We start from the raw sequence: 14,502 nt of genomic DNA on the forward strand, positions 1-14,502 counted from the left end.
TTTCTGGCCTAGGCCAAAATGTCATACATCCCAGGAGTCTTCATGGGAGGAGGGGCTTTCTCAGCTAAGCACACCTTCCTACCAGCATGCCTGAGCTAAGGGCAGATGGATTCTTCACTCAATCAACATGAACTATTTTTAATACTTATGCTGCTAGCATTAGTAAATAGATACGAAGGTATATTATATTTACTTTTACCCTTTTTTATATATATCTTTCTTCATTTACTTCCTGGTTTCTAGCCTAGGCCAACGTGATGTTCTGCTTCCCAGAAGTCTACATTGGAGGAGTGGCTTCCTCAGCTAGGCACACCCTCCAGTCTGCATGCCTAAGCTAAGGGCAGATGGAATCCAGGAAGTAAATGATGCATGAATAATCTGCCCTTACTCAAGATGGCTGCATCTAGAAATGCTAGGGGGGTGTTTTCAACAAAATAAAGTTTGAAGACATGGAGGGATGGGGGGAGTTGGCTTTGAATATTAAAAAAAAAATCAGTTTGTGGTGCTCAGTTAAGTTCCTCTTTAGCCGCTTGTAACTTAGATATACGGCGGCAAAGTGGCATGGCTGCACCGGATCACGTACCTAGTGTGTGATTCAAAACTTCTGGGTCTAAGGTGGCGCCAGCGGGCCTGCTCATGCTGTGATTATACACAGCGGGAGCTGATCGGAGGGTACAGTGGACTCGATGTCCGCCTGCACAGGGCGATCTGTCAGTACACAAGGCATGGACCCTGTCTCTCTGCAAAGCAGGGGCGCACCGATCCATGCCTTCCCCTAGTACAAGCACCTCCATCAGAGTAAGAAAGCACCAGCTAGGCACACAGTTAACCATTTGATTGCCCCTGATGTTAACCCCTGCCCAGTCAGTGTCAGTACAGTGCATATTTTATGCACTGATCACTGTATTGGTGTTTCTGGTCCCAAAAAAGTCAGTTTGTGTCAGATTTGTCCTCTGCAATATCGCAGTTCCGCCAAAAGTCGCTGATTGCTGCCATTACTAGTATAAAAAAAAAAATCAGAGTTTGTTGATGCTATAACTTTTGCGCAAACCAATCAATATACACTTATTGGGATTTCTTTTTTTTAACCAAAAACATGTAGACAAATACATTTTGGCCTAATTTTATCAATAAATTAGATTTTTTTCTATATTTTTTTCCATCGGAAATGTTTTATAGGAGAAAGTAAACATTTATGTTAACAAGGCAGATTGACGTTCTGTCAGCAGGGCAGGCGTGGATCCGGTGTTTCTGCAAAGCAGGGAAGGCGTGGATCCTGTGTTCCTGCAAGGCAGGGAAGGCATGGATCCTGTGTTCCTGCAAAGCAGGGAAGGTGTGGATCCTGTGTGCCTGCAAAGCAGGGAAGGCCTGGATCCTGTGTTCCTGCAAAGCAGGGAAGGCGTGGATCCTGTGTTCCTGCAAAGCAGGGAAGGCGTGGATCCTGTGTTCCTGCAAAGCTGGGAAGGCGTGGATCCTGTGTTCCTGCAAAGCTGGGAAGGTGTGGATCCCGTGTTCCTGCAACCAGGGAAGGCGTGGATCCCGTGTTCCTGCAAACCTGGGAAGGTGTGGATCCCGTGTTCCTGCAAACCAGGGAAGGCGTGGATCCTGTGTTCCTGCAAACCAGGGAAGGCGTGGATCCCGTGTTCCTGCAAACCAGGGAAGGCGTGGATCCTGTGTTCCTGCAAAGCAGGGAAGGCGTGGATCTCGTGTTCCTGCAAACCAGGGAAAGCGTGGATCCCGTGTTCCTGCAAAGCAGGGAAGGCGTGGATCCCGTGTTCCTGCAAAGCAGGGAAGGCGTGGATCCCGTGTTCCCTTAGTAGAAGCACCTCCCCCACAGTGCACAAACACTGGCTAGGAACACAATTAACCCGTTGATCACCCCAGCCAATGTCATTAGTATAGCGACAGTGCATATTTTTAGCACTGATCACTGTTAGTGTTACTGGTTCCCCAAAAAAAAAAAAAAGTGTCAGGTGTCAGATTTGTCTGCCACAATATTGCAGTCTGAGTCGCTGATCGCTGCCATTACTAGTAAAAATAATTTTAAACAAATTCCATAAATATACCCCTTAGTTTATAGACGCTATAACTTTTGCGCAAACCAATCAATTTACGCTTCTTGGGATTTTTTTTTTTTATCTGTAATAGAATACATATTGACCTAAAGTGATGAAGAATTTTTTTTTTTTTTTTACATTTTTCATAAGGATGTGTTTTATAGCAGAAAGTCGAAAAAAACTTTCTTCAAAATTGTCGCTCCTTTTTTTTTTTGTTTATAGCGTAAAAACTAAAAATTGCACAGGTGATCAAATACCACCCAAAAGAAATCTCTATTTGTGGGAAGAAGGACGTCAATTTTATTTGGGTACAGCATCGTACGACCGCGCAATTGTCAAATTGTTCCCGCATTTAAGACGAGATAACTTTTGCGCAAACCAATCAAAATGCGCTTATTACAATTTTTTTTATCAAAAAATATGTATCCGAAAACAAATTGGCCTAAAATGTTAAAGAATTTTGATTTTTAATTTTTTTTGGGGTGGGGGGAAATGTTATATAGCAGAATGTGAAAAATATTGTGTTTTTTTTTTTTTTTCAAAATTGTCGCTCTTTTTTTGTTTATAACACAAAAAATAAAAATCGCACAGGTGATCAAATACCACCAAAAGAAAGCTCTGTTTGTGGGGAAAAAGGACGCAGATTTCCTTTGGGTACAGCGTCGCACGACCGTGCAATTGTCCGTTAAAGTAACTCCGTGCCGAATCGCAAAATAGGGCCTGGTCAGTAAGGGGGTAAAACCTTCCGGGGCTGAAGTGGTTAAAGATGGCGGTATGGCTTTTTATAGAGGTCCTGGATTCCCGAAAAGCATTTTTGAAACTGAAAAATGACTGAGGCAAATGATTAATAATAGTCTGTGTGTGAAAAGATCTTCAACAGATGCATTCTTGCTTGCTGTTTGTCTCTGTCCGCTTTTTTCTGTAGCGCTGATGTTTTGTGTTTTTTTTCTCTTTTGGAAAGGTCTCTGTTCTTCTCAAGGATGTAGAGAGGCTGAAGCAGTCCTTGTCCCAGCTTTCTGGGAGAAGCCAATTAACAGAGTCTCTGCAGAATCAGATCAAAACCCTACAGTGCCAACTGGATGTAAGTAATGTCATGGAACTGCTCTGTATCCAAAACCTAGGTCTTAGCCCCGGTTCACTTATGCGGTGTGGGAAACGCGGTGAATCCTGAGCGTTTGCCGAACCGCACTGAAGTCTGCGATCTGCCACCAGTGTCAATGTTAACCTCCCTGGCGGTCTGATTAAGTCAGGATTTCTGTGCTAAAAGCGTTACATTGTTTTGCATGGAAATCTGTTGTTTTCAATTTTAAAACTCACCTTTCCTTGCGATCCCCCACTGTCCTCCCGCTGTGTGCTCGGCCGATGCCGGCACCGGTCTTCCGGGTTCCCTTCCCTGCGAGCGTTGCGACGCAGGGGGGGTGGAACTGACGGCAAATTAAAAAATGGAAATACACCAAATGAGATGATAGAAAGCTGTGATTGGATTACACTGTATCATCCCATCTCACCACAGGATTTCACCTGGTAACTTTTCCAGTGCCCTGCCTGTGCTTTTCCAGTTCTTTGTGCCTGGAAAATAGAGAACGACCATGGCGTCCAAAAAGCGTTCTTTTTGCGCAAAAGCGCTTTTAGACGAACTGGAAAACAGTGACAGCGAAACAGAGTTACTTGGAAGAACTGAGCGATAGCGATTGGTGGGAAAATTCGTCATCAGGTACAGAAAGTGACGACAGCGACGATTCTGATGTCTCTTTCTGGCACATCGCTCCGTTAGAAATTCTGAAGAATCATTTGATATTCTTCCCAAATTCCACATCTATGTGCCAGAAAGAGACATCAGAATTGTCGCAGTCCTCACTTTCCGTATCTGATGACGTATTTTCCCACCAATCGCTATCGCTCAGTTCTTCAAGTAACTCAGTTTCGCTGTCGCTGTTTTCCAGTTCATCTTAAAGCGCTTTTGCGCAAAAAGAACACTTTTTGGATGCCATGGTCGTTCTCTATTTTCCAGGCACAAAGAACTGGAAAAGCACAGGCAGGGCACTGGAAAAGTCACCAGGTGAAATCCTGTGGTGAGATGGGATGATACAGTGTAATCCGTTAGGATCACAGCTTTCTATCATCTCATTTGGTGTATTTACATTTTAGAAATTGCTGCCGGTTCCAACCCCCCCTGCGTCACAACGCTCGCAGGGAAGGGAACCGGCAGACAGGTGCCGGCATCGGCCGTGCACACAGCGGGAGGATGGCTGGAGGACGGCGGGGGGGTCGCAGGGAAGGAGAGTGTGATTCTGGGATAATCACGAGTGTGGCTCGGGGGTTACCGCGTTTGGTACTGAAAATGAACCCCGAGCCACACTCTGGAATACCGCTATGGAGGTTAAGACATGCCTCATACAAAATAGTATAGAACAGTGATGGCGAACATTGGCACCCCAGATATTTTGGAACTGCATTTCCTATGATGCTCAACGATACTGCAAAGTGCATGAGCATCATGGGAAATGTAGTCCGAAAACATCTGGGGTGCCAAGGTTTAGAAGGAATATGGTGAAAATCTATGGTACTATACCCTAGTAGGGTGAAACATTCTTGTATTAAAAAATATTTACTCACCCCGATGGGTCATTGGTCCATCAAAGCCTGCTGGTCCATGGGAGGATAATCCACAGGCAAAGAAACAGTCTGTGTTCAAAGTGGTCACGCAGGTGCAATGCTAATAAGGAGACAAATGTATAGTCTTTCGCTAGTGGGGTTATGGGATAGTCTTACTGGATATTTGTAAAAGTGAACCCTACAGATTAAACCAAAACCAAAGGGCCTATAGACTGCTACTAACCCTGTTAAATAGTATATTGCAAGGGTCTTCAAACTATGGCCCTCCAGTTGTTGGGGAACTACAATTCCCATCATGCCTAGTCATGTCTGTGAATGTCAGAGTTTTACAATGACTCATGGGATGTGTAGTTCCACAACAGCAGGAGGGCCGTAGTTTGAGGATCCCTGGTATATTGGATATATATTGTTGGCAGAAGGGAAAACTGAAATTCAGGAAAAGTTGGGATGCCTGAACTACAGGGCCAGTTATTCTCGAACTAGAAATACCAGAAAAAATAGGAAATATATTATTGTAAACCAAAAATTAAAGGTAGCTGAACTAAATAGTCCAGAAAACAGGTAACGCTTACCCTCAAATGGATGCATAAGATGTATCGCATGGATTCAAATCCAAAAGCAGAGATCCAAACATTAAATGCGGTGCCTATGTGAACATATTTAATATAAATTGTAACTTGTCAGATTGCTTTAAAGTAGTTGAGAACCAGACAGGGCCGGCCTTTGGGGTGTGCGAGCTGTGCGGTCGCACAGGACGCCATGGGCAACAAGGGCGCCGTGCGGCCATCACAGCTCGCAGAAGATCAGGCGATTCAGGCTGCACAGCGGGAGGTAAGCGGCGACCGCGGCCTGGACAGGGGCAACACAGGCCGCGGCCGCCGCTTACCTCCCGCTGTGCACCGGTCTCCTACTGCTGCAGTCTGAGGCGAGCTGTGTATCACACACAGCTCAGCCTCCGATCCACGATGACAGATCCCTCCTCCCTGCAGGGATGCCAGAGGAGAGATCGTCAGCTCCTCCTCCTCCCGCCCCGCCCACACTCCCCAGGGATGTGTGGGCAGGAAGTTTAAAGAAAAAAGCTGCAGACAGCGTGAGGTAAGTGAGGTCTCTCTCCTTCAAAAAATGTAAGGGGGGGTCTCTGATGTGAGGGGGGCTTTGTGTGGGGGGTCTGTGATGTAAGGGGGGCTCTGTGTGGGGGGAGGGGCTCTGATGTAAGGAGGCTTTGTGTTGGGGGTCTGTGATGTAAGGGGGGGGGCTCTGATGTAAGGGGGCTCTGATGTAAGGGGGGCTCTCTGATGTGGTGGGCTCTGATGTAAGAGGGCTTTGTGTGGGGGGTCTGTGATGTAAGGGGGCTCTCTGATGTGGGGGGCTTTGTGTGGGGGGTCTGTGATGTAAGGGGGCTTTGTGTGGGGGATCTCTGATGTGGGGGGGGGCTCTGATGTAAGGGGGCTTTGAGTGGGGGCTCTCTGATGTAAGGGGGGCTCTGTGTGGGGGGGCTATGATGTAAGGGGGCTTTGTGTGGGGGGTCTGTGATGTAAGGGGGGCTCTGTGTGGGGGGGACTCTGATGTAAGGGAGCTTTGTGTGGGGGGTCTGTGATGTAAGGGGGGCTCTGTGTGGGGGGGGAATCTGATGTAAGGGGGCTTTGTGTGGGGGGGTCTGTGATGTAAGGGGGCTCTCTGATGTGGGGGGGACTCTGATGTAAGGGGGCTTTGTGTGGGGGGTCTGTGATGTAAGGGGGCTCTCTGATGTGAGGAGCTCTGATGTAAGGGGGCTTTGTGTGGGGGGGGTCTGTGATGTAAGGGGGCTCTCTGATGTGGGGGGGGGGCTCTGATGTAAGGGGGCTTTGTGTGGGGGGTCTGTGATGTAAGGGGGCTCTCTGATGTGAGGAGCTCTGATGTAAGGGGGCTTTGTGTGGGGGGTCTGTTATGTAAGGGGGGCTCTCTGATGTGGGGGGCTCTGATGTAAGGGGGCTTTGTGTGGGGGTCTGTGATGTAAGGGGGCTCTCTGATGTGGGGGGGGCTCTGATGTAAGGGGGCTTTGTGTTGGGGGTCTGTGATGTAAGGGGGGCTCTGATGTAAGGCGGCTTTGTGTGGGGGGGTCTCTGATGTAAGGGGGCTCTCTGATGTGGGGGGCTCTGTGTGGGGGGGGCTCTGATGTAAGGGAGCTTTGTGTTGGGGGGTCTGTGATGTAAGGGGGCTTTGTGTGGGGGAGTCTGTGATGTAAGGGGGGCTCTCTGATGTGGGGGGCTCTGTGTGGGGGGGCTCTGATGTAAGGGAGCTTTGTGTGGGGGGTCTGTGATGTAAGGGGGGCTCTCTGATGTGGGGGGGCTCTGATGTAAGGGGGCTTTGTGTGGGGGGTCTGTGATGTAAGGGGGGCTCTGATGTAAGAGGGGCTAAGTTATTAGTGATCATAAAAAATAAAAGTCAAATAAAGGTGCAAGAAAATGCGGGGGTGGGGGGGGGGGGAGTGGGCGCCACAGGATAAGCTCGCACAGGGCGCCTGAACACCTAAGGCCGGCCCTAAGTAGTTTAAGGAAGGACTATAACCATTTTCTTTTTCTTTTTCTTTTTTTTTTTTTTTGCTATTTGTGTCCCATGGGTGAGATTTCCCTTTACTTCCTGTCCCATAATCAAAACTGGAAGTGAGAGTAAATGCTTCCAAAGTGAAGAAATCCCTGGTTGTCACCAGAACTTGTGTCCCTATTTATGTTCTGGTGGCAGCCCAAAATTTGGCATTTAAATCGCAGTTTTACCACCTCCCCTTATCAAGCCTTTATACTCCAAGCACGATGCTTTGCTTTGTGGTCTGTGGCAAAAACTATGCCCCTCACCCCCCCCCCCCTTCATGTTCAGTGGGCAGTACAGCGGAGGAACGCTGTCCATTCAAATGAACGCAGAGCAGTGGTGCGCAGGCTTCACATGGTTAAAACAGGCTGTGAGGTGTCAAAAGGGCATCTGAACAGCGTTCAGATTTCACAGATCACCTTTTGGAGGCACAGCAAAGACTGCCACAGGTGTAAATGAGCCCTAAGAGTTGCTGAACTCAAGATGGCAGCCGTTCTTGAAAGTTGATGACTGCGATGGACTAAGCTACTCGATAGAGCGTCTGCGGGTGGGTGATGATGGGGGCAGATTGGGGGAATTGAGTCTGACCCGCCTGGATGGGAAGGTGGCGATGAACCCTTTTAGAGGGTCTAGACTGCTGCCTTTAGGTACGGCCTGGTGGTCGTTTCCGAAGGTGCTGGTGGTAGGTTAAAGGAGCGCCCGATGTCAAAATAAGAAACCAACTTGGATCAAAAAATCGTCGTTTTTAATGGTAGTATCAGAACATGTTGAAGCCAACGTGTTTCGGGGGAACAGAGACTTCCCCCTTCTTCAGGGCTATTGAAGACCAAATTTAAAATATACAAAAAGGACATACAGTAGCTTGTATATAAAACATAATGTACATATATTACAATATATAAAAAAAGTATGTATGTATATGTATATATATATATATATATGTGTGTGTGTACATAATGGTCATTATCTAGGGTAGTATTTTGTATGTCTACTCTGTTCGCTGTACTTTTTTTATTGTCTAACAGATGTATTGTTTACTACAGGAGACGCAGCGCAGGCACCAGGAGATCGTCTCCATCTATCGTTCTCATCTGTTGAATGCTGTGCAGGTAAAACTCCACTTAGTCTACTATTGTCTACAATATGATAAATTGTACACTGTACCAAATGTCCTAATACTGCAGCCTGCCGAAAAGCTTAGTAGCATAGGACTATATAGATATATATATATAGATAGATAGATAGATAGATAGATAGATAGATAGATAGATAGATAGATAGATAGATAGATAGATAGATAGATAGATAGATAGATAGATAGATAGATAGATAGATAGATAGATAGATAGATAGATAGATAGATAGATAGATAGATAGATAGATAGATAGATAGATAGATAGATATAGATAGATAGATAGATATATCATATATACAGTGGGTACGGAAAGTATTCAGACCCCCTTAAATTTTTCACTCTTTGTTATATTGCAGCCATTTGCTAAAATCATTTAAGTTCATTCTTCTTCCTCATGAATGTACACATAGCACCCCATACTGACAGAAAAACACAGAATTGTTGACATTGTTGCAGATTTATTAAAAAAGAAAAACTGAAATATCACATGGTCCTAAGTATTCAGACCCTTTGCTGTGACATTCATATATTTAACGCAGGTGCTTTCCATTTCTTCTGATCATCCTTGAGATGGTTCTACACCTTCATTTGAGTCCAGCTGTGTTTGATTATACTGATTGGACTTGATTAGGAAAGCCACACACCTGTCTATATAAGACCTTCCAGATCACAATGCATGTCAGAGCAAATGAGAATCATGAGGTCAAAGGAACTGCCTGAAGAGCTCAGAGACAGAATTGTGGCAAGGCACAGATCTGGCCAAGGTTACAAAAAGATTTCTGCTGCACTTAAGGTTCCTAAGAGCACAGTGGCCTCCATAATCCTAAAATGGAAGACGTTTGGGACGACCAGAACCCTTCCTAGAGCTGGCCGTCCGGCCAAACTGAGCTATCGGGGGAGAAGAGCCTTGGTGAGAGAGGTAAAGAAGAACCCAAAGATCACTGTGGCTGAGCTCCAGAGATGCAGTCAGGAGATGGGAGAAAGTTGTAGAAAGTCAACCATCACTGCAGCCCTCCACCAGTCGGGGCTTTATGGCAGAGTGGCCCCACGGAAGCCTCTCCTCAGTGTAAGACACATGAAAGCCCGCATGGAGTTTTCTAAAAAACACCCGAAGGACTCCAAGATGGTGAGAAATAAGATTCTCTGGTCTGATGAGACCAAAATAGAACTTTTTGGCCTTAATTCTAAGCGGTATGTGTGGAGAAAACCAGGCACTGCTCATCACCTGTCCAATACAGTCCCAACAGTGAAGCATGGTGGTGGCAGCATCATGCTGTGGGGGTGTTTTTCAGCTGCAGGGACAGGACGACTGGTTGCAATCGAGGGAAAGATGAATGCGGCCAAGTACAGGGATATCCTGGACAAAAACCTTCTCCAGAGTGCTCTGGACCTCAGACTGGGCCGAAGGTTTACCTTCCAACAAGACAATGACCCTAAGCACACAGCTAAAATAACGAAGGAGTGGCTTCACAACAACTCCGTGACTGTTGTTGAATGGCCCAGCCAGAGCCCTGACTTAAACCCAATTGAGCATCTCTGGAGAGACCTAAAAATGGCTGTCCACCAACGTTTACCATCCAACCTGACAGAACTGGAGAGGATCTGCAAGGAGGAATGGCAGAGGATCCCCAAATCCAGGTGTGAAAGACTTGTTGCATCTTTCCCAAAAAAACTCCTGGCTGTATTAGATCAAAAGGGGGCTTCTACTAAATACTGAGCAAAGGGTCTGAATACTTAGGACCATGTGATATTTCAGTTTTTCTTTTTTAATAAATCTGCAACAATGTCAACAATTCTGTGTTTTTCTGTCAGTATGGGGTGCTATGTGTACATTCATGAGGAAGAAGAATGAACTTAAATGATTTTAGCAAATGGCTGCAATATAACAAAGAGTGAAAAATTGAAGGGGGTCTGAATACTTTCCGTACCCACTGTATATAGATGGGGAGATATATATAGATAGATAGAGAGAGAGCTATAGAGATATATATATATATATACACAGGGCTCTTTTTCTCAGAGACTAGGTGCAGGAACTCCCTCTTTTGGACTTACCCCTTGTCTCCGCCCCTACCTACGTCCGTGAAGGGTTCCTTGGTTCCACCCACTACCCACCTCCCAGTACCATCACTTTTTGAAAATACAGAACCAAGTAACATTTTGTGGTACAAAGTAATTTTTATGGAATTTGTTAATAAGAGAAAAGCAGTGAAATAGATCCCCTGAAGCGAACAACAATACCCCAGCAACAACAGATCCAGCCAGAAACAATGGGCCATCAGCAGCAACAACAGATCTCCCAGCAGCCAGCATCAATAGACTGCTGCCTAAACAGTAGATCCCTCCCAGCAACAACTGACCCCTCAGCAACATAAGACCCACCCCAGCTAAAATAGACCCCCCTGCCAAACGAGATCTCTTCCAGAGACAATATATCCCCCAGCAGCCACACTAGATCTCCCCAGCAGCAATAAGCCCTCCTGCAGGAATAGATCCCCTCCAGCAACAATAGATCCATCGGCAGCCAGCATCAATAGGCAATGTAGGACAACCCAGCACTCCTTGCCATTACATACATTCAGTGCTAGAGGTGCCGGAACTGCGTTCCCTCCGCATTCCCGCTGAAAAAAAGCCCTGGAAATATGGGCAGGAAGGAGATGAAAGTGCCGATTATGAAGTGGTTAATCGTAGAGATGGCGGTGGGGTGGAGCCGCTTGGAGGGGCGAATCTGATGTTTCAAAGGGAAGCTAATGTTCTTACAGACTCTTGGTAACTTTGTAACGCCTTCAGGTATCTGGTGGTATTGAAGTTGTTTTATCTCCTAATATATGATTCATCTTCTCTTCCCAGGGTCACATGGATGCAGACGTACAGGATGCTTTATTACAGATTATCAACATGCGACAAGAGCTCGTCTGCTGATTTCTCATCGGTGTAATCTAGGAGTTGGTGGGGTAGTGGGCAGAACACTACTAAACAGAAAATACAACTTTCACTGTATACAGTGCTAATATTGGGTGCTACAGTCCCAGCATCAAATCACCCCACAAGACACACTCTGCTGTTAGAAAGTATGGAATGTAACAGATAAAAGAAGGAATGTAACAGATAAAAGAAGGAATGTAACAGATAAAAGAAGGAATGTTGTGATCTCAAAGAGGGGGAGAGCTGTTGTCTAGGAAGAGGAAATATAGACACTAACAAGGGGGGGGAGGGGATTGGTGGAGATTTAGGAACACTGGATGTGATATTGGAGGTTGGTGGTATATGTTATGTGAATCTCAGAGAGCAAAGAATGTGATGAGCCACGAAGCAAGACGGGGGATGTGATGGTTTGGATAAGAGGAGGAGAGGAAAGACATATTGATCCGATTATAGGAGATTGGTGCAGAAGGTGCATTAACAGAATGATGACCGTATGTAGAAAGTCTGGTGGAAACCTTGGGGGGTGAAGATGGCAGAAATACAAGGCGGTGAGAATTAATATCAGATAGTGATGGGGGATTAGTAGTATGTTAAAGCAATGGAAGGGAGGGACCTATGACATTTTTTTTTTTTTAATGGAGGTTCCCATTCAGAGGTCTCAGCATTCAAATACTTTTGACCTATCTCTTCACTTGGTGCACAAGAGACTCGCACATTCTTACAATTTGGTTGAACTGGCTCATGCAGTTACTAATTCTTGGGTTTGATTTTGACTGGTTAACTGTTCTTAATTGCTACGACTGGGATTCCTCGGGTTGGAGTATCTCACTATTGGTGGTACAGAACACTTTTTTTTTTTTTTAAAGCTGAACTCTGGGAATAAGACCAACCCTACTCTTGCAGTGATCCCCGCACTGCAAGAGTTAAAATGCTCGACTAGTCTAGGAGTGCGTGGATAAGGTGTATTAAGCTGGATACACACTATACAATTTTTTTTTTAGCTTTTTTTTTTTTCATTAAGAGTCGGTTCACACTACCGCGACCATAACGTCGCCCCATGAAGGAGCGACTTTTTAGCTCGACTTGCGAGAGACTTGTGACAGACTTGAATGATAGGCGACTTTGTCTGTGGGGAATGCCTGGCTAATCTTTTTTTCTTCTTCCTGGAAAGTCTGATCACAGTCGCTTGAAAATAGATAAGGATCCGACTTGGAGGCGACTCCCATTGAAGTCTATGTGCACAAGTCGGATAGAGGTCGCCTTGAAGTAGTACAGGAACCTTTTCTGAAGTCGGAGCGACTTCAGTAGAGCATATTAAGACAGCTCTCATTCATTTACATTGCATTTGTAATGACAAGCGACTTGGGGTGACTTGAGGGCACACAAGTCGCTTCCCAAGTCGGAGTAGTGTGAACCGGCTCTTAGATTTACCAAAACCATATAATATGAGGTCAAACCCAAACACTTTTAATTAGTATGCAATCAGGCAGACCCTTATACTACATAGTTGAAGGTAAATATAAAGGAAATCAACCAAAAAAAGTTGTATTGTGTGTATCCAGCTTTATTCTGGCTCCTGCAGGCCCTACTGCTCTGCCTGTCTGTGTCAATGGATGCAGCAGCGGGCTCGGGAGCGAGCGCACACAAGTGCCCCCATGGAAAGCGGCTTCCTGTGGGGAGACTGGACAGAGAGGAGGCCATTAGCTGCTGCTGCTATCAATCAACATCAGTGATGAGGGAGCAAGGGGGACTGGACTGAGAGGAGGGGCCAGGAGCGCCAGTGGGAGACCCGAGAAGAGGAGGTTCGTGCTTACTCTGTGCAATTCCATTGCACAGAGCAGGTAAATATAGAGACATGTTTGTTTTTTTTAAAAAAGGTTTTGTTTTAGGGTGTTTCTCTCTTTGACAAGATGGTTTAGGGCAGGGGTAGGCAACCTCGGCCCTCCGGCTGTTGTGGAACTACAAGTCCCATGAGACATTGCAAGACTGACTGCTGCAGGCGTGACTCCCAGAGACAGAGACGTGATAGGATTTGTAGATTCACCACAGCTGGAGTGCCGAAGTTGCCTACCTCTGGTTTAAGTAATTCCGATCCAGTTCAACCAGTTGGATGTTGGTGGAGGATGAGGTCAGACTGGCACCTTTAGCACTGCTTCAGAAAACGAGTCAATTTAGTCTGTTCCATAGATATGTCTGTCCTATCACAAGGCCTGTTTAGAGAAGGTGGTGGGCAACTGCAGCCCTCCAGCTGTTCTGGAACTACATGCCCCATGAGGCATTGAAAAACTGACAGTTGCAAGCATTACATACAGAGGAAGAGACATGATGGGAAGACTAACAGTTACTTCCAGAGGCATGATGAGACTTATAGTCCCACCACAGTTGCCCACCCCTGACTATTAATAGATTTTTGGTCCATGTGACCAAAACAGTTCCTGTTTGAAAATGTTGTGAAGAGTCTCACACTAGCGGTTGGGGTTGCGGTAAAATTCTGCAGTTGAGCCCACCCTCACCTCTTCCCCTTTAGATTTAGAGGCGGTGGGGGGGGGGGGAGGAGAATTCAACATGCCGCAGCATGAATTATACCCCTTGTCGCCCGCCGATCGTAACCCATTCGGTTGTAGCGCACTAGTGTGGGGTCAAAGGGGTTTAAAACGTGTGGCGATACAGTGCCCCCCCCCCCCACCTGTCAAATGCTCCCTGAAGAGCGATCTGAAAACAGACCACACCTTGTGTGAATAAACCCTTCCTGGACAGGAGAGACTTTCTATTATCCAATCGTTTTACGAAAAATAAATAAATAAGATCCAGTTTGTTACTGCGTAACGTCAGAGAAAGATTTGGTAATATTGAAGCCTCGGTTCACACTGCTGCCACTCCATTGTCATGCAATTTCCAGTGCAACTTGCTTGCGACTTTCACGTGACATTGGAGCCTCTGGGACTCAAGTTGCATGGAAGTAGTGCAGGAACCTTTTTAAGAGATAGGGAAAAGTCTACAGAGGGACAAGGAATGGGGGGGGAGGGGGATTGGGACTGTGCGATACCAAATAAAGAAAAATGTAATAGAGAATAGAAATGTAAATATTGGAAATTCATATTCTAAAAAAAGTATTTTTATTGATGCAAAACGCAGTAAAATACATTAATGAAAGATCATTGTTGGGTAAGATAAAAAAAAAAAAACATGAAAGCATGCAAGAG

At 45.8% G+C, this 14,502-nt stretch overlaps 1 protein-coding gene across 3 annotated transcripts in view; it reads left to right on the forward strand.

Annotated features, from left to right (window-relative positions):
- Positions 1–11,459, forward strand: part of UACA (uveal autoantigen with coiled-coil domains and ankyrin repeats) — a 195,450-nt gene extending 183,991 nt beyond the window's left edge. For all 3 annotated transcript variants that reach the window (XM_082252996.1, XM_082252998.1, XM_082252997.1), the window contains 3 exons: positions 3,019–3,138; positions 8,282–8,347; positions 11,225–11,459. In XM_082252996.1, coding sequence (XP_082109122.1) covers positions 3,019–3,138; positions 8,282–8,347; positions 11,225–11,296 — 258 coding nt within the window. In that variant the 3' untranslated portion in view covers positions 11,297–11,459. The remainder of the gene's footprint in view (positions 1–3,018; positions 3,139–8,281; positions 8,348–11,224) is intronic.
- The last annotated feature ends 3,043 nt before the right edge of the window (positions 11,460–14,502 follow it).

The sequence above is a fragment of the Pelophylax lessonae genome (assembly GCF_965119305.1).
Source record: "Pelophylax lessonae genome assembly, chromosome: 4".
NCBI classification, from domain to species: Eukaryota; Metazoa; Chordata; class Amphibia; order Anura; family Ranidae; genus Pelophylax; species Pelophylax lessonae.